This window comes from Melitaea cinxia, chromosome 1, assembly GCF_905220565.1.
Source record: "Melitaea cinxia chromosome 1, ilMelCinx1.1, whole genome shotgun sequence".
Classification (NCBI taxonomy): Eukaryota; Metazoa; Arthropoda; class Insecta; order Lepidoptera; family Nymphalidae; genus Melitaea; species Melitaea cinxia.
In genome coordinates, this window is record NC_059394.1 from 14,437,712 (window position 1) to 14,461,483 (window position 23,772).

Below are 23,772 nucleotides of genomic sequence, written 5' to 3' on the forward strand. Positions count from 1 at the left end.
GATATCGTAATAACAGTAAAGATGTATTTAAAGTGACAGAGTAACTGATTTTCACTTAGCTTTACTTCGACCTTTCATAAAATTGTAAAGTTTTGAGATAAAATCCACGTAGAAGAGTGGGCTAGCTCGTGACTTTCGTGACAAGCACCCTTATCGGCCAAGTTGGAAAGTTCGCTTCGACTTCCACACACGACTAGTATTCGAAATGACAAGTTCGACACGTCGGCGGGTATTACCAAACATGAATTATGGAATATTAAATAGTATTACTTTTGATACTACCGAATATGCAATACATATACTAAACAAACCGTGTGGTTTTATCCACGACAATGTACTATGACTACTGCAATGCTATGTGTTTCCTTTACTGACAAGTATGTGGCCAACATTTGAAGAGACGTTCTATTGATTAGCCTTCATATTCTCGCGCAACGGTCTCACAGACCGACGAATTAATAATTTTTATTTATTTTAGATTTAGTCTTATCTCGGTCTGAGACACCGTGCGCGATTATATGTGTAATGCTTTTCCGCGTAAGTATACGAACGTTAACTAAAATGTACACGTGTATTTTTTTTTTTTTTTTTTTCGTACGCCTCCGATTTTTATTTTTCGGAGTCCTTTTTTACAAATTTACTATATTACTTAAGCTAGTCCTCTTTGTCATACTTCTCGCTTTTATTCCACAGACATTCTGCATACCAATTTCTTCTTTCATCCGTCCACATTCATTCATTATGGGGTATTTCCCCTCAATACAAATAAGGCAAATCTAAATCTAAACTATTCGCACTGTGTGCAACACACCAGGGGGGAGTGACATAGGGAGGGAGCATATATATATTTATTTATGTATTCTTTTTTTTCCCTTATTGCTACAATATTATATTTTTTACAATTAAACTTATACATACATGCTTAACACTATGGAGACCGTTTATGTCTATTTACAAATTTTCAATTAGGCATCGATTTTTACAAATCAATTTTTTAATAATTACAAAACTTATAACTATTCCTTATATTACTTATACTAACTATAACTATATGTTTATGTAAATATATGTACAATATTTAAAAAACATAATTTTTTAAGTCCTATTTCTATTATTTACAAGTACAGCAATTTCTTTGCAAAACTGCAGGAACAGTTTTCTGCTATTTTCTTCTTCTAATAGTTTTGGTTGTACACGTGTATTGGTATTGTGTATAAATTTTTTTTTTCAGTTAGCTTACAGAAGTTCCGTATAAAAATATTAAGCGATTATCTGTACCGAAAGTAAAACTATAACTGGTGTATATCTGTACATAGATGTTTAAAAACAATGTATGAAATATCTTCATGGGGCCAATAGAAGCTAAAAATATTAATTTTAAAATTCGTTACTTTCGGTTTTCTTTCAAAAACTCCTAAATAAAATTTGATGCGGTTTAGGTCTAACTTAAAAACTGGTGTATGTTTCATCTTTATAAATCATTTAGAACCTAAAATATTAAAACTTTATATGTGAATGAAGTCGCGGTCAATAGTTGCAATATGTTGAAGAAAAAAATTGAGATAAACTAAATCAAAACTGCGTACTAATTTCAACGGTAACTTGATATTATAATTTTTTCTTTTAAGGAACGTCGGTTTCGTACAAAGTATTCATTTTCTTTTATCTTTTTCCAGTCGATTTCATAGCGTTATCGTGACAGCTGCAAATAAATCGGATCGGATTTATAGTTTTTGAGTGAATTAGTTTTTATCGATTTTCAGTGAAAAGTATGATTTAATATTATAATATGCCCAACATAAAATGTATTTAATCGATTCTTTTTATTATAATATAAATAGTATTCAAAAAATATTTCAAACGATATTTAATTTTTAGCTTGATGTGTATTCTGTATATAAGTGTATATTTTATAGCATATTAATGCATTGCTATAAAAATATAGAGGTTTAAGAGTAAGCGCTTCCCGTATTTTTCATTTTGTGAGAATAAAGTACAGCCTCCTTGGAGGTGTGCAATGTAAAACGTTTTAAATCGGTATTGTTAGTTGTTACCAAAGAATGGAGTTTCAAAAAGACAAATTGTGATATTGGCAGACATAAGAAGAAAAGATAAATTATAGGAATTTTTGATTTATGTATTAAGAGCCATTTCACAAAAATCGGTAACAATCTGCGAAATTGTAATATTAAGACGTCAATAATCTCAGTGTTGGATGCAATAATGTAATTTATATTCTTGAAATATAATAAAGCAACCTTTGTTGTAGTCCATAGTCGGATCAGAATTTAGATTTATATTATGTGTATAAAATTATTAACCTTTTCATCAGCCTCCTCCCTAGGTAAACGGTCGCAATGTATACTTTGAAGTCCTACTTTTCAATAACCTCTACGTTGAAACCATTTTTAAAAAATATCATAATATGTGGAATATAATTTTGTTGCACACTATTATAGATTTTTATTCCATTTGTATCTCTATTAAACGATAAAAAAAATTTAAAGTTACGAATATTTTCCATATAAGTACAATTTTAAAAGCGATATTGCTCTTAGAAAACTAAGAAATTTTAACGAACTATCTTCATCAAAGTAAACTTACATCATTAAGGAATAAAAAAATAATAATTAAAAGATGTGATTATTTTTAATACATTTTATATTAAATAATAAAAATATAGTATATATTACTACACATCAAGCCCAGTAAATCAGTCGAGCGCTAGCGCTCTTAGAGGTAAGGTCCACGCCAAATTCTGCGCAGCCGTCTCTTTCGCTCAAACGCGCCAAGCGCCTGTTGTTATAGTGTGATAAACCGTATTTGATACTTTCATAAAAATAAAACCATATTACGAAAATGACTGTAAAATAATATAATGATAATTTCTGTAAACAAATGTATAATTTAATTTTCTTTTCTCACACTATCAATACAAATAGGCATTTCAATCTGTTTGTCTTGTTATTTGTTATTTAATATGTTTGTCGGTGTCGATGTCATAAAATTCTATTTTATTCATATCGTAAATATTAGATTCATTCGTAAACTGAAAAAACTAAATCAATTAAAAAAAAATTGTTTCATAAAATTGATTTTTTATTTTTATTTTAAATTTATTGACTGTTGTTATATAACATACTTGAAATTTTTAACAAATTAATTATGTAAAAAACATTTTATACCATAGTTATTAATTTTTATTATACATTAGAAAATGATCAAGATGGTCTTTTGGTTGTCACACTATACTCACTAGCACAAAGATCGCGCGGCTCGTACGATTCGCCCGATGCGACCAAATTTACCTAAACTCGCAGAGCGTATAATTGTGAAATGGCTCTTAAGAATAATAATTAAGTGTTGAACCCCAATGCACTACATGAAAAATATATTTTACTATATGGATGGTAATCTAATGAGAAATATAGCTAACTCTATAAAAGGAAACTTTGTACTGACATTGCAAATAATACCTACAGATTTAAAGAATCAAAATACAAGCACTAATTGTAGAATATACACGATATTAATGAATGTTTTTGTATATTCCAAAATTTTGTGGACATTTTTATATCTTACTATCTGAACTGGCGAACTTTGTACTGCCCTATTTTTATTTCGTGAATATATCTTTTTTTTTTTCTTTAGCAATACCAACAAAACATAACGAATACAAAAAATTAATACTCTGATGTAGTCGATTATCAATAGACTTAAAGATGTATAGAAAGATTACATACTAGAGTAAATTTAAAGATTTTGTAAATATTTTCTGCTAAAGAAGTCCCACGTGAAACGAAAGTTTCCACATGTGTTGATTTAATTAATTATCTTAACAATATAAATAAATAACTTTCTATCAAATAAATATTTAAATGCAATATTGTAGTAACTCTTCCATATAACTGTAATAAATTATGAAATTATATATTTTATTAATACACATAACCGAGCAATACATCAAAATGGATTCGTTACATTAATCCTTGGCCCTCTCAAGTTTTTTTAACCTTCACAGGGGGAGGGAATACTCTCGGCTATTATAGAGGCTCTCTAGTACCAACAAACTTACTTTTACGTTAAAAATAATATGTAATCGATTTATTTATTTAAAAACTTTATGAACAAACATTTTCAAATAAAACAGTTGGAAGAATAACGGAATTAGTGCCTAGTGGCATTCTCTCCTAATCAGCGTTTAAAGTTAACAGAAAAAAAAACATATAAGGCACTTTTTTACGAATAAAATCAAAGCTTTTTCATTATTTTACTAGTACAGTCTAAATATACAATCGAGCTGGTCCGAAGTTACGAAGTCCCATTTATGTGACAATGTCTTTTTAGTTATACATACCCCAACAATATAATTAATTATAAAATTGCCTGATTTTGTTTTCATTGAGATTATTACTACAAGATAGTACAGTTTCACTTTCTTTTGGTAATTGTCGTAGATTCTTTAGAAAGATAATAAATTAAATAATAATATACCTAGAACATTATATACAATTATTAAAAAAAATCTTCCTGCCTGCTATTTAAAAAAATACTAAACACATTATTTTGTCTATAGATAGGATCTCTATCTATAGGAAAAGATATTGTTAAATCACGTCTTTCAGGCTGTACCTGAAACTATACGGGAGTTGAAAAGTGCGCTGTGGGCATCTGAGGCGTCAGGTGGCGCTGCCAACCTCACCGGCGCTCTCACCACGGCCTTTGCGATACTCCAACGGGTATAAAAACTCTTTTGTATAGAACGTTAACTCTTAGTCTCGTTGACCTTTTTTATCGATACATTGTGATCTTAAAGTATTGCTATTAATATACAATAGGTTTAAACGATTAGTACAACAAGATTTACCTGACTTAAAGTGTAAGATACGAGTTATAATTATGAAAATTCTAAAATAACTTTTTACCATTATTAATGTTACTTCAATGTAATTTTATGTGTACACACAGTATAACCGCACTGGTCAAGGATGTCAGTGTAACCAAGCGATAGCAGTGGTGGGGGCGGGCGGCGGTGCAGGGGGAGTAAAGGCCGTGTTCCGTACATGGAACTGGCCGCATATGCCTGTGCGCATCTTCACTTATCGTGTGGGGGGAGATGCGGCTTCCGGCCATAATATGATGGACATGGCTTGCACAAATAAAGGTTAGTAAGACGTGTAGGTTGTTTAAGGTAAGGCTAGGTTAGATATATAGACCATTTTAGATGACGCTCTTCAAATTTAACTTACCATCTTTGGTTAAATTTAAAGGAAAATCGATCAATTGTTTTGAAATGGCTTTCTTATTGCCGAAAGAAGTAAATGAAAGTACTACATTTTTAATTATATGCCTTAAAAATATTTTTATTGTTATAAGGTTTCCACGTTACAATCAATGACCACGGGGAGATTCGTGGTAAAGTGCTCCACTTCATGGAAGTGCTGGCACGACCGATGGTCATGTACCAAACCATACACCCAGTGCACTGGAGCCCCGTTTATGTCGGTGGAAGGGTAAATATTACATAACATAAGAAGCCAACAACATCTTCTCTCCCCCATTATCTCCACTCCGTCCCTGACTCCTGTCATATCTGTTGTTAATTAATTTTTTCTATCGCTCCAATTATGCGCCAGTGATCACTTATTTAACATACTCACGCATACTAGTTATGGTTATTTCCTCGAAAATACAGTTGCTCTCTACGTTAATAATATCTTTGTAAAGATATTGATTCTATAAAAACTTGTTTCTGATTTGTTAACTCACCACTCAACATTCTGCATACAAAATACCACCAATTTATTTCTTTTATCCAATTTATTTTACCTTATTCGTCAAAAACCAAATTAAAAATTGATGGTTGGAAATTTATTGCACAAAACAGAGCAGCAGTCTGGACGATGACGGTATGGGGCAATTGATGACATCCGTCTCAGTTCCAATTTTCGACAGGAGAAATCGTACGGTACATATCTTTTATCTATTAAAAATTGTTCTATCTTTTTAAGATATGAGTAAGAAAAGTCTTACTGATTAAATGTGTCTTTTTCAGCAAAGAGAAGCCAACTTACTCGGAGTAGTTGGTACCGACGTTCCTGTCGATCAAATTAAGAAGCTCGTGCCACCATATAAGGTTCAATTTTGGCTAGCAAAATAAAATTTAATTGATCGACATTTTTTCACATACAAATAGCTCACATATCTTCTACTCTCCCATTATACTGTACGTTACTAGACAACTAAACAATATTTTTGAATATCATATCAAAAATTGATCGCTCCAGCGGGGTTCGAACCGGCGTCTCCGACTGACCGTGTCGGAGATTGATATGATATTCAAAAATGTTTAGAATCCCTAATGTGTGGGTAACACAAAAAATAAAATCGTAGATATAACTAAACAATAATTTAAAAAAATGTGTGTGTCACCTTCGACGCATGACTGGAGTTTACTCCTTCAGATTGACTGTCTAAACAGGCATAAAAAAGGCTTACTAGTCTAAGAAAAATATAAATACCATATCAAATAGTAAATAAACGAATCAAATATTGGGTTGGAGATGGTGCACAAAAACGTAACGAGGTTATTCATTTAGTAGATTTTTCCTCATATTTTTTCCGTACTGAGGGCCTTATATGAAAATCGGTTTTTAAGGAGTAAACTTCAATACATATGTTTAAAAAACTAAACTTTCATAAAGTCAACTTTGAATGTAAAAAAACAAGCATTAGAAACTAAATTTTAATTATATAGGGTAATATAATCATTAATCGAAAAATATTTTTTACAGTTAGGCGTAAATGGATACTCATTTATGGTGGATAACAACGGGCATGTTTTGTATCATCCTGATCTAAGGCCTTTGGTAAGTTTCTTTTACTTTGATTTAATAAAATTTATTAAACACGAACTTTGGTTCAAATAATAATTTTATAATTATTTTGTTTCAGCACACCAATGAGGAGGTAAGAAAGAAAAAATTATTGATTTACTTGTTTGATTAGACTTATACCTATCGTTAAGAAAATAATGATTTATCTCTGTTATCAAGCTCACGCCCCTTGATCAACTAAATCATAGTAAATTAGAACGACGTCTTCAAATTTTATCAGTGGAAGTTAACTCTTCAATCAAGCGCTCTCGACAGCAATAAATCACTATTTTCTTAACACAAATCGACTGTAAAAACTTGTATTAGACAAAAACTAATATATTTAGTTATTAATGTGTCTTCCGTTCTTCACTACAGTACACGGAAACGCTACGACCTCTGTACTCCAGCGTCGATATAACAGACGTAGAGCTTCTAGTTGACTCAGAAGACAATCCTCGAGTCAATCTAACATCTCTTCTTCTTGATGTAAGTATATTACAAATATATGACTATTGCATTAATTTTACAAAATTAAAACTAGATACTAAGACTTCGTATATGGTCATAATTAAATATAAATTCAATGTATTCGAATACTTAAATATTATGGTAGATTTAAATACATTAATTATCTATACATATAATGAAATGGTAAGGAAGTCAAAACTGTACATTGAATATTTTTTTTAAAGAATACTTGGGGTGTGATTTACAATCGATACCGAAGCCAAAAATATAATTTTTAGAATTTTTGTCTGTTTGTCTGTTTGTCTGTATGTATGTCCGGGATAAACTCAAAAAGTACTGCATGGATTTACTTCAAATTTGGCACGAATAATATTATGAAATCGGGTCAACATATAGGCTACATATTATCACGCTATCACCTACGGAGAACGAGTAGTGAACCTTTATTTCTTCAACGCATTCTGTAACAACGTGTAATCTTACGACGCATATTATGTTGTTATTAACTTAATAACCATGCTATAAGCTAGCTTCACACTATAAATAAAGACATTCTGTAGTATATTTAGTATTAGTATTGCACCCGTGCGAAGCCGGGGCGGGTCGCTAGTATTAATAATAATATTATAATACTTTCTCATTAATTACTAATGGCCAATATGGCCTTGTATCTGATGAACAAGAATCTGTCTTGAAAGACTGAGTTAAAAATTATTTAAAATATCGCTTGCTATTACTTGTAATCTTCCACTACTGCGCATAGGTCTCTTTCCCCATGTAGGAGAAGGATTAGAGCTTAATCCACCAATGCGGATTGCCAGATAAGCTATATACTATGAGTAACGATCGCTGTCAGGTGTACACATCATCTCATGGCATCTGTATGGTAATGTGCGGGGATCGAACACGCAACCGCCAGCGCAACAGCCACAGAACAGTGCTGTGACTGAAACGCCAACGCGTATTTAAAATAATAAGACTATATATACGACCAATAGTGGCAGATTTTTAATTTAATAATGTAGGAAGAAAAAAGCCTTTTCCCCAGCAGATGGGATGTTATAGGCTGAATCATCATCATCAGTATAGACAAATATAGATATGATTTTCGTTAACCAGTTGAAACATGAGAGGATAGAGCAACGCGGAGGGGAGACAGAGATGAGTGGTAAAGGTCTAATAGGAAGGCATGCGCCGCTTGTCCATCTGCAGGCAGCATTACTTGGATACAATAAACAATACTATTTTTGTCCACTAGTTGCGACATGACATGATAGAGCAGCGCGAGGGGGAGACTGAGATGGGTGTGAAAGTCCAGTACGATGGCATGCGACGCGTGTCGACTCGGAGGCAGCGCTACTTCTACAGCCCAGTGGAGGGCACGCCGTACTCGCTGGCCGCCGTGCTGCCGGACGGGTACGGCATGTACGAGCTGCAGGCCGAGCAGGAGATCAAGCACAGCCCTATCAATGGTAATTCTCACATCAATGTATCCTTATATCCTTTAAAACTTATTTATCTCCAACAGACCAGGTGAATGGTGAAAATATTGATTGCTTTTACTTTTTGAAGTAAAACTTACGCACGCTTGACTTCGGGAGTAAGCTGGTGAATGCGTGATGAGAGCGTTACGAGAAGAGTGATCGGGCGAAGCGAACGGAAGTTGAGTGGGAGATAGAAAGTTTTACTTCAGTCATGTGGCTTAAATCACACTCGTTTTTTTTTTATAAAAACTTTGTCTTGACAAATGACAAACAAAGAAAAAAAAATTGGTCAATAAATTGTCTTTTTTTAATTTTTTTTTTAATATGATTTAATATTTAATGTGTCCTGACAACGCTGATAACGCTTAAAGAGAAAAATTATTTAAATTGGTGCAGTCATTCGAAACTTATGCGCGTACATACATTGCAGCGTTTAATTTTCTTATTAATAGAAGTTTTGAATCATTCAAACCTCATACCTATCTGTGTATTTGTAAAAAAACCTACTAAACAAGTTCCAACATGAGATGGAGGTCCTTCACACTTTTATGTTATTGCGAATGTTTTGCGAATTTCCTATCATACCCGTATGAATAACTCGCACTAAATAAGAAAAAAAATTACCGACTGTCACGTTACATTATATACGTCGTTGACGTTGTTTTAAAATTAAAACCGTCATATATATAATTTTAATAATTAATTAATTTAAAAAAACAAATTCAATAATATTTTTTTTGTTGTGGATATCGGTAGAGCAAGCAATGATCTAAAATAAGAAATAATTTATGTGGCGTAATTGTGAGGTTTTTGCGAAAAAGGGAGGCAAACATCTTAACTTTAACGTTTTAATATATATGATGATAAATATTAATATAAGTTGTTATTTTTTTCACACAGTCACAGAATACTTTAAAGGCGATAACTGGAAAATTCATCCCGACTGGTGAGTTTATTTATTCATGTTTATTAGGAAGATAAATCTACAGTTTTTATATCCTTTGAATATAAATTTAAGTACTCAGGTAGGGCACAGCTTGAAATATCCTGCTCAATATCTCGAGTATCCCGACTGAGGATGTACCTTGATTTTAAAGAAGATCACAGCTATATATGCATGGTCGATCATTAGTTCCTAAACAAGCTACTAGACGGTGCTGCTAATTTCAACTAAAGTAGGGCACAGCAGAAAAATTCCTGCTCTAAATATGGAGCAGCCCGACTGGGGAAGTACCTCGACCTTACAGAAGATCACAGCTAAATAATACTGCTTTCAAGCAGTGTTGTGTTCCTGTGATGAGCAAAGTAACCAGAGCTCCTGGGGGTATTGGGGGTAGGGTCGCCAACACCCTTACGATATTTCTGGTGTAGTAGGTGTCTATAAGCTATGGTAATTGCTTACTATAAGGTGAGCCGTACCCTTGTTTGCCGATCTTAGGAAAAAATATTTAATTTTTTTGCTGCATTTGTTCATAAATTTTGCACTATATACATTTTATAAATGGTGTGTCCATTACTATTAACTCTATCAGTTTAAAAACCTTCCCGACACTAAGGTAACCGGAAACACTTACTAAATTTTGTGCATTCGTTCAAAAGTAATGCAGGTATACCTCTACATTTTGACGATTCATTTTACAAATATAGAGCGGCATTCAATCTATAACATCCCACAGCTGGGCCTAGGTCCCTTTCTTCACGTAGAAGAAGGATTGAGCTTAATCTACCACACCGCTTCACTGTGGTTTGGCGAATATAGAGATATAGAGAATCCTCTCGTGACCATGTTTGCTGTAAAATATCCAAAACGTTTGGCATCAAAAACTTAATAAACCACGATAAAATCCGAAAAAGTTGTTTCCTTACAATTAAGTCAAGTCAATTATAATGAATTCTATCAGGGTGTATTGCGAATATGCATCAACATCGGAGCAAACGTTCACGTCGGCGGAGGAACAGCTGGTGCACTTCCTGACGCGCACCGGCCGGCCCGGCTGGAAGTGGATGTCTCTGCGGCCGCGTGCGCTCACGCTACACAACGCGCACAAGAAGCAAGACCGCGACGCCTATTACTGTGAGTACATAAATTAAGGCCCGGTTTCTACATTATGAAAACGATTCGTTTTGCTTACGATGCGTTAAATTTGAAACATTTTCGTCGACGCGTTAGCGAAGTGGTCGCTGCGTTGGATTGTGGCTGTTGCGTTGACGGATACGGGTTCCATTCCCACACATGGCTTACATTTATGTTCGCCATATAGATGTTTGCCGTGGCCTGGGCGTTTGTGCTTGGCTGGAGCAGATGCTAGTGGAGACCGTTGAGTGTGTGGCGCTTATCGTTATTTTTTATTATTATTTCGTATTCATTTAGAAAACGATTCGTTTTGCGTACAAAACATTAAAATAAGAACATGTCGTGTTCGAAATTTAAAGGTACTCGAGCAAAACGAATAATTTTCTGAATGTAAGCCTCTTTTGAATGCTTAATATAGGTATGTCCGATATTGTATGTCCTTTATTACTGTCGAAAGAAGATTTGAGTTTCAATTATTTAATATCTGATAATAGCATAAAAATATAAAATAAAGCACAGCCTTGGAAGCGTGCAGATGTTTATTGTAAAAAATAAAAGAATATTTCGACCTTCATATTCAATAGCATTTTAAATCAATAGTTTCCTGACATAATATATAATAATAAAGTCAAGTGGTTCTAACAGGGTTTTATATTATAGCATATTAATGCATTGTTATAAAAATATAGAGTTTTTAGTGTAGGCGCTTCCCGTAATTTTTATTTTGTAAAAGTAAAGCACAGCATCCTTGGAGACGTGCAATTACAATAACATTACTACTCTCAATAATATTGATAAATTGATTAGGAAACAGTTAAACGGTTGTATCAGGGCTTCCAAAATAAAATATATATTTTTTTTTGCACAGGTGATAAAACATTAGTGCAATCCTTAGTACGGGATGCAATGGTAATAAAAGAATTGGACGCTCACACTGGACATACGAGCCATCACTCTCAGTAAGTAACATCAAAATAAATAGCATGATTATTGGTTTTAATAAAGTCTTTATTACCAATATAAAACAGAACAATTCAAACTATTAAAGCCACAAAATTTTATGGAAAAGAATAGAATGGAATTTGTCATCGACAAACTGTTTAATGGCCGGTTTCAATAACATAATGTACCTTCAATAACTTGTTAAATTAGATATCATATTTTTATAATATTAGCTGTCACTGAAGTCATGTTGAAACTTGCCTGTCGAAAAAGTGGAATAGATTGGATTTTGTACCTACTTAAAATTGTCCATCTGTCAAGTCTACAGACAGGCAGAGCAACAGAAAAAAAAAACTGTTCAGCTTAAAATATTATATTATTTCAAAATAACGTACTCGTATCTATTATATTTAGATGTTTATCTCATTGGGTAAAAGAGTCCATAAATATTTAATGTTATTAGTTCAATGTACCATTTATAATTATATATGAGAAAAAAAAATAATTAGATGTCAAAAAACATGTAGAAAAGCTAGTAGATGGTGGAGTTTAACTATTTGTAAATTATTGAGACCGGCCGTAAATGTTGCATGCAACACTTGCACACATAGATTTTAAGTAACACCTAAATGCACTTTATTTTAATTTTATTTTGATCACTAATTTCTATATGTTTTACACGAATAGCCCGATAGCGACATTAATGGTTCTACTTGCAAGGTACAGTAAAAGAAACTAATCCATTTTAACTTTTCGCATAGATAAGCAATTAGACAATCGATGCTAATTAGATAACGATAAAAATGTTTTAAAAAGTAGATTAAAAGAACTGTGTGGACCTGTAAGACCCTAGGAGTTTTTGCGTGAAATTGAGTATTGTCTAATTTGTAGGCTATATGATTTAGTTCCTTTAAAAACGCTTAGAGATAAGAATATTCTAATTGCGTAAATTAACCCACTTTTCCCTTTATCCCTTTATATAGATGAGTATTCCATTTAAAAACCATAGCGGCTAGATCATGATTTTTATGTGCCTCAACCTCGAGGTGTGTTCTTGATGAATAATATCTTTGACATATCGTCATCAGCTTGCACAATCGCAACGATATAAGTGGCGTACAATGTAGTGCTAAAAAATCAATGTCCCTTATGAACGTTTTCACTTGTATTCTTAAAAAAGTCTTAAGTATATTTTTTTTTTATGAAAAGCAATATGCATAAAATAAAATAAAAAACTTTAAAAAATCTTTTTATTAATTGTTTAAACATATTTTTATTTTTTATTGGGAAACAAATCTGTGTATTATTAATTATGTCAGTCTGGAGTCTGTAGAGATTAGGGTATTTCGTAACGTATACGATGCGATTGCTTTTCAAATTTTACTAAGCGGCCAAGGATAAAGGTAATTTTATGGTAGAAATAATGTTGTTTTATTCCTAAAGAGTTTTCTAGCTAGCTTGGACAATGGATTTTTGACATTACTATGTTATAATGTAAGGAATTAAAAGCAATAAGGGTTTGGTATTATATATAAGGTATTATTATAAACATAAACAAAATTTTAGGTCTTAAATGTACATACATTTTTAGTACTTAAAAAGTTTCAATGTATTTTTTAAGATATGAGGGAAATATTATAATATATATCCTCTTCAAATCAATTATAGACAAACTTCGACACACCAAAAATGTTGTATCACGCAGTATGTAATTTTATACTATTAGGCCCTTACATTGGAATTTGACGTTTACTAGAACTGGCCACTTTGATCCCAAATAGTCGACTTTTGGTTAGAAACTCCAAACTCAACATAAACTCAAGTTTTTGAATTGTAATGTATATGTTTCGAATTTCGTAATTCGTTTGTTTTCTAATATGTAAAACTTATACATTGCGTTATTTACAAATACGGATTTATTTACGATTAATAAAACGTATATAGGATAATATAAACGTATAAATAGATATTAAAAAAAGTTCTTGACTCCAAAACTTTATCCTACGAACCGGTTGCTCCGCTAATGCATAATTAGATAAAAGTTATTCTGAAAATTGGGTACATTGCAAACCCGCCTAAGAGCTAGCAAGATTCGGTGTGATGATAAATTAATTTTTCATGAAAAAAAAAATTTAAAAGCTTGAAAAATAAGCATAGCACTCAAACAATGACAGCAATGGCAAACTGTTGAAAAATGAATTGTTTTTAAAATATTAACTTAATGAGAACCGTCATAAATACCTACTTATATGCATTCAACCTACTCGTATTAGTAAAACTTGTGTTGAAATGGTTCAAATATTAGAAGAATTCCCTTTTTATAATTGTTGGTTGCACATACTATAGATGTCCACGTATAGTCTAAGAAGTTTAAGTTGGTCAGAGCATTAACCAGACATTATTATATGTAAAGTGTTGTTCCCCCTTATATCATCTACGGAGATGGTAATGTGTACAATATAAGAACCACATTTAACAGAAACACAGTCGTTTGCAATGATATACAAAGGATACTCATTATCTTCAAGATCCCCTGAGATCCTCTCTGTGCTGGGTGCGATAATAGTCTTTACACGTAGATACTTCAAATGTCAACCAAGAAATAAAAGGAGAGTCATGTTAAAAGCTATGGTTTTTATTATCATAACTTTAAATCACACCTGATGTATGAACTGAGTAAACATTATAAGATTAAGAAATCGCAAGCATTAAGCTTAGGAACGGTCGAAGATTCGAGTTTTTTTTTTTTTAAACCGAAACTATTTCTCATACAAGATTTTTGAAACTGCTCTATAAGAATAATCACTATCTTGACTAGGTTTATGATTTTATATAAAACTAACACTTTCTTTAGAAGCCATTACGATTACTTCGTTTGTTCCGATTACGGAATTTTCTATCTACTTATCTTGTATTACTCGTCGATGTAATTGAAGTCGGTTTTTTTTTCGTTTTCGAAAAAAACAATTATGTCATGTAAACTTCTTTTATATTTATATTCATTGATGTTTGATTACCCTTACTCAATTATATTATTAAAATAATTAATTAAATAACGATTTAACGTTATTTCAAAATGAAAGATTATTGTTTCTACATTAGAAAAGACAAAGCTGTGATTTAAAAATGTTTAAATTCAAAATAAATCGGAAAATTGTAATGTTATTTTACAATTATGTAATGAAACAGTAGTGTAACGAAAAAAATTATAACTTGCATTTATTAATGTATAATTATGTAAATGGATGTGAAACTTTTATATCAGATGCTATTTTTATTATGAAAACCTATAGGCAAGTTCCTTTTGTAAGATAGAACTGATATTTTTACAGACAAGGGCGTTTTCACAAGTTTGTGGTGAATTTGTCTTTCATCGCTACTAGAAGCGGCCTTCTCAAGTGGAATGAAAATATCAATAGCTCAAGGTCATCTGACTCTTCTGAACCGTAAGTATAATTATGTAACTAATTTGTAAATACATTAATTTTTTTTTTTTTAATTTTATTTGTAAGCTACTGCATTAAAAATACATAAATCTATTTCCAGACATTTCAGCGAAAAATATGCGCGTGCATACGACTCCGAATGGTACCGCCGCGCCGTAGAACATCACTCCATTGAACCAGAAAGTTTCGTCTACTCGGTTCCCTTTCGCGATGGTTCGGAGCCGGAAGATTTTAGTGGGAAACCTCCTCTTGTTCTCGCAACTCATGCAGTATTCGTAGAATCTAGAGGGCATAGAGCTCCAGCGGCCGTCGTCGGATTGTACTTTCAACTGGACTCGCTAGCGAAACATTTCTTAAACGTTACATCAACGGTTCGTTTACCCTTACTGTTACTATTCATAGCTTTATACTCTCACGACAAAATATAACTTACAATGAAATTCATAAACAACAGTCAATTATGCTATGATTAAAATTCGTACTATTCTATATCTCAATAAATAAATCTGTAATATTTTGAATGAGCATTAACATAGAATTAATATAATTTTTAAATGTCCACTTAAGCACGAAAGATGTGAAAATACGAAAATTTTAAAATTAACGTCGATTTCTTGTTATTAGTAATATTAAATATTAGGATTTGTTATTAACAGTGTACACCGGGAAGTGTTTGTAAGAAGACATGCGCCGGTGACGAGTTGGACTGCTACATTCTAGATGACAACGGTTTTATAATTTTATCAGAAGATCTCTCCCAAACGGGTAGATTCTTTGGCCAGGTGGATGGAACTATAATGGATTCTCTTGTACAAGATAGAATTTACAAAAAGGTGACGGTACACGACCATCAGGGTCGATGCCCAGATTCAAGGAATCCCTTCAGTGGGGACGGCAACAAGTTGACACCTATGAAACCGTTGTCCTGGCTTGGTAGATACGTGATAAATTTGCTAGCAGTTTGGTTTCCGTTATGGGAGACCATACAAGCGCGTCCTCGTGCACACACCGAAGAAGATTTAGGTATATTATACACTGTTAAACAGTTGTAGTTTAAAGTTACAATTTTTTTATACGACTAGGTCAGCTAACAAGCGTGCGACTCATCTAATGGTAAGCGATTAGCGTAGCTTATAGACGCTTGCAACACCAGAAGCATCGCAAGTGTGTTGCCGACCCTATCCTCAATCTCCCAGGAGCTCTGGTCACCTCACGCAACACAGGAACACAACGCTGCTTTAAAGCAGCATTATTTAGCTGTGATCTTCTGTAAGGTCGAGGTACTTCCCCAGTCGGCCTGCTCCATTCCAGATATTTCCTCCTGTGCCCTACCTCAGTGAAACGATGATAATGATGAATCAGTCGATGATCAAGGAACGAAACCTAAAAATGCTAAACGTTTCTTTAAGACTACGAAGATTACGAAAACGAGGATATGGAGAACGAGGACGACCCGGACCGAGACCGTGGAACCTACGAGATCATTATAGACGGGCTAGGGGAGGTGTCTCGCGAGGGCGGCGCCCCGGCCGCGAGCCCCGGGCCGGCGCGCGAGCCGCCGCGCTCCGCCGTGCGCTCGGCCGCCGTGCGCCCCTGCGACACCAGCGCGGAGCTCTTCACCTTGCAGTCCGGCCGCCTCAATGCCGCGCAACCGCTCAAGGGGAAACTCACCAACTGTCATAACTCCGGATGCGAAAGGTAACTTTGTTGTTGTTTTACTCAAATAATAATTTTTATTGGTATTTATTTTTATTAAAAGAAAATGCTTTCAAATTAGATTTTTACAACATGTATAAAATCAAATCTTATCTTATAACATACACACGGTCATCTGTTCCTATGGTAAACAACTTAATGCTTGTGTTATATAGGTAATAGTCGACTGATATACCTATTTTTTATTTTTTATTATTAATAAATACGCATAGAAATAATAAATACATAAATACCAATATTGCATCCAGACTCAGGTGGGAATCGAACCCGCAACCCGCGGAGCAGAAAGCAGGGCCACTACAAACTGCCCCAACGGGTAAAATATATACTACCTCTACCGCGTAGACTTTAAAGCATAATTATCTGAATATTTACGAGTACTATATTATACCATCCAAATAGTTGAGAAGAGAAAAACTTTCACGATTTAGTAAGTACCTTATTAAAACTTGTTAAACATTAATTCTTTAAAGACGAAAAAAATATGCTTTCATTATCCACCGACAGACAGACATACATTTTTTTTTGTGTATCGACCCGCGTTCTTATAAAATACCAAGCGATGTATCAATTCAAGAACACTGTGCATCGTCAATGATCGAGCTTGTGACGTGCAGGCCGTTCAGCGTGCAGAAGATCCCGCACAGCAACCTGATCCTGCTGGTGGTGGACACGCTGTGCCCGTGCGGCGCCAAGCGCCTGGACGTGCGCGCGCGCGAGGCGCCGGCGCGCGCCGCCTGCCGCCGCGCGCCGCGCGCGCTGCCGCGCCGCCGCCCGCCCGCCTGCGTGTCCTACCACCCCGAGGTACCGCTTGCTTTGCGTTCGTCGAGGTAGGGCACGGCGGGATATCTCCTGCCCAATACCGATATGGCGGACTTTTTATGTTGTCCTACAGTATGGGTATCAAAATAAAGGGCTCGCTGAGTGATTTGAAAAAACTAACTCCAGATTCACTTTATCTTGTGCATTCCGCCCGGGGAAGTGCCTTAACCTTACAGAAGATCGCAGCTAAATGATACGGCTCTCAAGTAGTGTTGTATTCCTGTTGCTAATAAGATCGCCAGAGCTCTTGAGGAGGATAGGATCAACAATGGGCTTGCGATACTTCTAGTGTTGCAGACGTCTATAGACTAGAGTAACCGCTTACCATCAAGTAGGCCGACAAATATACTTTGCCAACCTCTCTCTCTCTCTTCAGACTATCACAGTCCACTTTTGGACATATGATTTCCCCAAATAAGCACCAAACGTGCCGATTCTTCGTAATCCTCATCCAACCTCCACCAGCAATTTTACGTAAATCGTTAGTTCAGCAGGCCAGAAAACATCTCACACTGCGTTTGCCACTGATTTATGTCCGATTGCTATATTAACGATTCGTTTTACTTTAGAACTGTTAAATTTAGAACACGTCTTGTTTTAAATTTAAGGGTTCGTAAGTAAAACTAACCGTTTTCTCAATATAGTAATCACGTTTACAGCGCTCCCATTCTCACAGAAGTCTAGCGAAAATATCTGCCCTTCTGTAATTTTCTATAAATATACCTCTGCTGTGCCATTTTCTCTACTAAGAACCAGGGAACAAGAACAATATCATGTCACGTCATGTAACCATTTTAATTGATTGATTTAGCCTATAACATCCCACTGCTGAACACTTTCTCTCTCTCCTCTCTTTCTCCTTCCAATAAGATTATTCATATCCTAATAAGAGTCTGAGCTTAATCCACCACGCTGCTCCACTGCGGGTACGCGGATATATTCCCTACTTTGAGTAACGATCGCTATGAGGTATTTATGATAACAACCGGGACCGACAGCTAACGTGCTCTCCGAGGTACGGTGGTCCCACAAGGACACCCAGACCAGAAAGAAATATTTGCCCAAAAACAAATATTCATCCTGAGCGAGAATCGAATCCGGAATCGCCGATATTTTGGCGCATACACCGCAAACGCACTAGATATCAGAGAGATATCCTCATATGAGCATATCACATTATTACTGTGAATATTTACCGTTCGGACCGTTTAAGTATAAGGGGCTAACATGTGTGTTCCGAGGTATGCTTAGGAATACCTCCAAGCATGACATTTCATCAGTGCCAGATCTGTTATAAATTGACCTTAATATTAAGTATACAAATATAGGTCCGTAGCTGTAGCAGCCTACAAACGATAAAGTTTTCAACTTAGAAATATATGAATGTTACAATCAATAGATTATGTTATTACTTTCAGGAAATTGAGATACAGTCGTGCAGTCGCAGCGCTATCCCGAGACCGTTGTTCGCCGCGGTCGCCGCGGTCATCTTCCGGCTCGCCTTCACTCTCTCAACGTGACTGTCCAACGTCTAAACCGACCACAAAACCACTATCTGACCGCAGGTCTCTCGACCGTCTGAAGCTTTCTACAAAACCATATCGAGTTCCATATCAAAGATAACAATAATTTTACCGAATCGTCGTTTCGTAGTCTTCTATTCGAAAGCTTCGCCAGTCACTGTACCTAAGTGTTCGCGTTTCAGAGTGAATGGACAGTTTGTATGAACCTTTTTGTGCAAGAGTCCCCGCGCCGGACGCCCGGGCCGGTCCGGTCAGCCACGGGTCGGTCCGGGCCGGTCCGGGCGAGCTGGGGTGCGGCGAGCGGGTAACATTAATATAATTAGCGTCACCGCGCGCCTCAGATCCGGCGCGGTGCGTTTTGTAAGTGTTTGCGAGATGTTTAATGTTTTGACGATTTTACAGACTGAAGTTTTGGTCCGACCAAGTGAACTTTTGATCTTGTTTTGAGACAGGATTATCGATTCGAACTAGGTTAAGGTAACGTTTAAAACATTTTCTCCTCCGTTAAGTTGACGTTTTCGATATTGTAACTACGATGCGGTCGCATACTTTTAATAGGTAGGTAATATCTTGTTAAATTTAATTGATGATTATCACAAACTTGATGAACTTATAAATTATAGCTAATGTTAATAGATATTTAAATATAATAAATGTAAAATAATAATAATATCGTTTAAAAAATGTTTTAGAAAAATTTACCTATGTTGATCCTAACACGATTTATTTCTTTATATTATAGTTTCAACAAATTGATTGCAAAATAATATATTACTAGTTGCCTAGATTTATTGTGTTCTATTGTAAATAAGAGATGTTTTGTTGTAGGCAATTCCTTTGCTATGTTTATGTGTGCTTGTGTATAATTATCAATACTAGTATTAAATTAACGAGTCGACGAGTAAGCATCGTAGAGTTAATTAAATAATGACTATGTGTCAACTCTAAAATCATTTTTAATGTCCCATAAGGAGCAGAATGAAAGTACTAAAGCATCAAAATCAAATGTACTCTCATTGCTACGTAACTTTATATTATAAATTAAGACCATCATTTAAAAAGACATTAAAATAGTCCGAAATTTTTATATTCATCAAAAATATCATTTCGATTTATCGTAAATTAGATATTTTAACATATTGCTGTACAGGGTTGTATTAGAACTGGCATCATCTTAATTATATATATAAAATTCTCGTGTCACAATGTTAGTGCATATCAGGTAGGTCTGAGAATCGGCCAACATCAATTTTTCATACCCCTATTTTAAAAGGGGGGGGGGATTAAGGGGGTTAATAACATATATGGCAAAACAATGTTTGCAGGGTCAGCTACTCGTAATCTTATAATAATACCGTTCAACCTTAATTACTTGATTGGTGTTAACAAAATTTAACTTTTGCTCCAAAATTTCTCGCGATGTCCTCTCGGCCGACTCCAATTCATCTAGTTGTTGGCAGACTTGTCTAATCTTCGAATAATGTATCTAATCTATATGAGATTTTATAAACGGTCTCATTTTTATTGTAAATATTTACCTTTGAAGGCCTACTATATACTAATGTGTGTTGCTACGTTTATAGTTCGAATTCGACTTGTTCTGTCCTACATTGTAAACAAATCGTGTCGACCTCACAAATTATTCGGATATCTACATTACTCATTCTATACGAGAATTCATAACGCTATATACACGGCCTAGCTATGTAACGTTAAATATATAAATGAAACATCTAATAAACTTTAATTGAATAATCTGTTTGTAACCTATCATAAAACGTTATTTAGAAACTTAAATCACGTTCATATTAACATTATAAAATATAGATTATATAAAGTAAAATCGAGTATAATGCGGCAATACAGTTGGAGCTTGCTGTTGTCCACTTCAAATTATTTTTACCCTTGAAACAATAATCTGAAATAGTACAAATATATATAAAATCTCGCATTGTGTGCCAAACCAGAGCGTTCATGATTTATGGATTTTATAAGGGACCGTTACGTGAAAGAAACAAAGGACAATAGCATGCTCGCAAGTCCAGTCTTGGGAAAATCACAGTACTATCATAGCTCTCTCTTATTTGACTATAACAAAAATTGTAACATGTTATCTTATTTCATATAAACCGATCACTTATTGTCAAAATTACGTACTGTTATAAAACAAGTTATGAGATATTGTTTACTGTGATCGATTTACCGACAGAGTTCTGAAATTATCACTATATTTATCATACCGTGCTCTCACAACCTGCGTTAATAATTGTGAGGACGCTTTTGAAATATTGTACATTTTGTATAGATATAAATACAGTAAGGAGTCGTTGTGTCGAATAGTTTCAACTGGTGAGTGGCGTGGTAATGTATTGAAAGTGCTTCTTGTAAGCGTCGAGTCTTCCATAGCAGTCGAACGCGGGGCGATTGTTTTACCTAAGTATTAAACGATAATAATATAGTATACTTATAGCGTAGGCGGCCTCGCGGCGGGTATGTACACGAGTATAGACACGAAACAATTACCTCGTTTAGTTACGCAATAATAGCTAGACAGAATTTAGTGTTCATTTCGCGTTTAGTTATTGGACATATCAATTCAGGCACCAAATGAGACTATAGCGTAAGCGATTTTTTGAATATTTTCGATTGTTATATTATTAGAAGTTCTGGAGACCTCCTTTTCGTGTCCGATGGCTGCTCGAAGTATAAATAAAAATAAGATAGAACAATATTTTATTAAACAACAACCGCACTGGTAGTAACGTCGATGTGTATACGTCAGAGATCAGACTCGGAGACGGAAGGAGGTCTCAATGGGCTCGTTTTAAGATATATGTGCAATAATTCTTTATGTAAGGAACAGTGATTTTTAAAATTATGCCACGTTCAATTATCGGTGTATATCGGTGTACTTTTCTACGAGACATTTACTTGTTTATTTCGTATCCTGTTTCATATCACTAATCATTATCTTGTTAACGCTTTTAGATATTAGATAATATTCAAAATTTTGGAAGATGGGAAGTAAATTTCGACGTCGCTGTTTTTTAATTATATTTTATTATAATTAGTTTAAGTGATATAGTTGTTGTGTACTGGGCACGGCCGACTGTGAACATGGTTCTCTAGTGTAATTCTAGTCGAATACTGTTTCTTTTTGTTACTTGCCCGTTCATGCTATAGATAAACCGTAATTACAAAAATAAAGTTCTCTTATAATATTGTGAAAAATTATTTCTGTCTATTTTTTTCTGAGGCCTTGAACCCCCCTTCCCTTCGACTGTACAAAAATAACTTTTAAGAATTACATCTTTTTAACGTGATATTTAAAAAATCTCCGCCGCGTTGGCGCAACGCTCACAGCTATGGATTGTGCCTGTTGCGCTGGCGGTTGCGGGTTCGATCCCCGCTCATGACAAACATTTGTGTTGGCTATACAGGTGTTTGCCGTGGTCTGAGTGTTTGTGCAGTCCTTGTGGGTCTCCCCACAGTGCCTCGGAGAGCACATTAAGCCGTCGGTCCCGGTTGTTATCATGTTCACATGATAGCGATCGTTACTCATAGTAGGGAATATATTCGCCAACCCGCATAGGAGCAGCGTGGTGGATTAAGCTCTGATCCTTCTCCTACATGGGGAAAGAGGCCTATGCCGATTAGTGGGATATTACAAGCTGAAGCGTAAAAAATCTCAGATTGATGTTATTCATTTTATATCAAGTGTGAAGCGTTTATTTATTTATTATTTATAACCTGACGACGCGTTGGCGCAGCAGTGTTTCCCATGGTTGGACGTTTGCTTGTGTATTGTTTCCGGAGCCCCGTCACAGGAGAAAATTCTAGTCGGCGCCGTTGATCGCGAGGTGTATATTTTATAAATTAAAAAATACAGGTGTGGCAGGTTAGAAGCACCCAGGTACTCGTACCTCGTATAAAGTCTAGTTCTGTGACCCAGTTTCAGTATAAAATACAATATGTCAGCCAGGTGGAGTTCTTAATATTAATACTCAACAAAAAACCTTAGACTTATACTTACCATAGTATTTGTAGATGGGTTGCCAATAAATTTTATATGATAATGGAATAGGTAACACAATGGCTTCGATTTCATTATACAAAAAAATAAAAACAGCTTGTTAGAACTTAATACAAAATTTACTAAATCTAGAGCAGTAGATTCACATATACAAGCTGGCCGCGAACACGATGTCTCGCTTCAACATCTTGATAGCATCACTGAACTTGTTCTCGAGGTCCGTGTTGCCGATGTTCTTGGCGGCCTGGCATAACTGACGCAGGACCTCTTCTAGACGACGCATACAACGGATTATTGAACCTGGAATGCAGATTTAAGACATTTTATAAAGAGAATTTATAACGAGACATTACCAGCATCGATTTTTGGTACCCGTCAGATTTGTT

The 23,772-nt window shown here is 34.8% G+C and overlaps 2 protein-coding genes across 2 annotated transcripts in view; one reads left to right on the forward strand and one right to left on the reverse strand.

Annotated features, from left to right (window-relative positions):
* Window positions 1-19,350, forward strand: part of LOC123654069 (voltage-dependent calcium channel subunit alpha-2/delta-3) — an 85,695-nt gene extending 66,345 nt beyond the window's left edge. The window contains exons 7-25 of the mRNA XM_045590033.1: window positions 4,626-4,739; window positions 4,969-5,164; window positions 5,377-5,513; window positions 5,888-5,968; window positions 6,056-6,136; window positions 6,795-6,869; window positions 6,955-6,969; window positions 7,254-7,364; window positions 8,605-8,818; window positions 9,731-9,776; window positions 10,732-10,904; window positions 11,773-11,863; window positions 12,534-12,566; window positions 15,179-15,292; window positions 15,393-15,663; window positions 15,949-16,315; window positions 16,702-16,990; window positions 17,626-17,812; window positions 19,249-19,350. Coding sequence (XP_045445989.1) covers window positions 4,626-4,739; window positions 4,969-5,164; window positions 5,377-5,513; window positions 5,888-5,968; window positions 6,056-6,136; window positions 6,795-6,869; window positions 6,955-6,969; window positions 7,254-7,364; window positions 8,605-8,818; window positions 9,731-9,776; window positions 10,732-10,904; window positions 11,773-11,863; window positions 12,534-12,566; window positions 15,179-15,292; window positions 15,393-15,663; window positions 15,949-16,315; window positions 16,702-16,990; window positions 17,626-17,812; window positions 19,249-19,350 — 2,697 coding nt within the window. The remainder of the gene's footprint in view (window positions 1-4,625; window positions 4,740-4,968; window positions 5,165-5,376; window positions 5,514-5,887; window positions 5,969-6,055; window positions 6,137-6,794; window positions 6,870-6,954; window positions 6,970-7,253; window positions 7,365-8,604; window positions 8,819-9,730; window positions 9,777-10,731; window positions 10,905-11,772; window positions 11,864-12,533; window positions 12,567-15,178; window positions 15,293-15,392; window positions 15,664-15,948; window positions 16,316-16,701; window positions 16,991-17,625; window positions 17,813-19,248) is intronic.
* Window positions 19,351-23,486: 4,136 nt separating this feature from the next.
* The window catches only part of LOC123657490 (exosome RNA helicase MTR4), a 29,100-nt gene continuing 28,814 nt past the window's right edge, over window positions 23,487-23,772 (reverse strand). Inside the window, exon 18 of the mRNA XM_045593036.1 lies at window positions 23,487-23,686. Coding sequence (XP_045448992.1) covers window positions 23,529-23,686 — 158 coding nt within the window. The 3' untranslated portion in view covers window positions 23,487-23,528. The remainder of the gene's footprint in view (window positions 23,687-23,772) is intronic.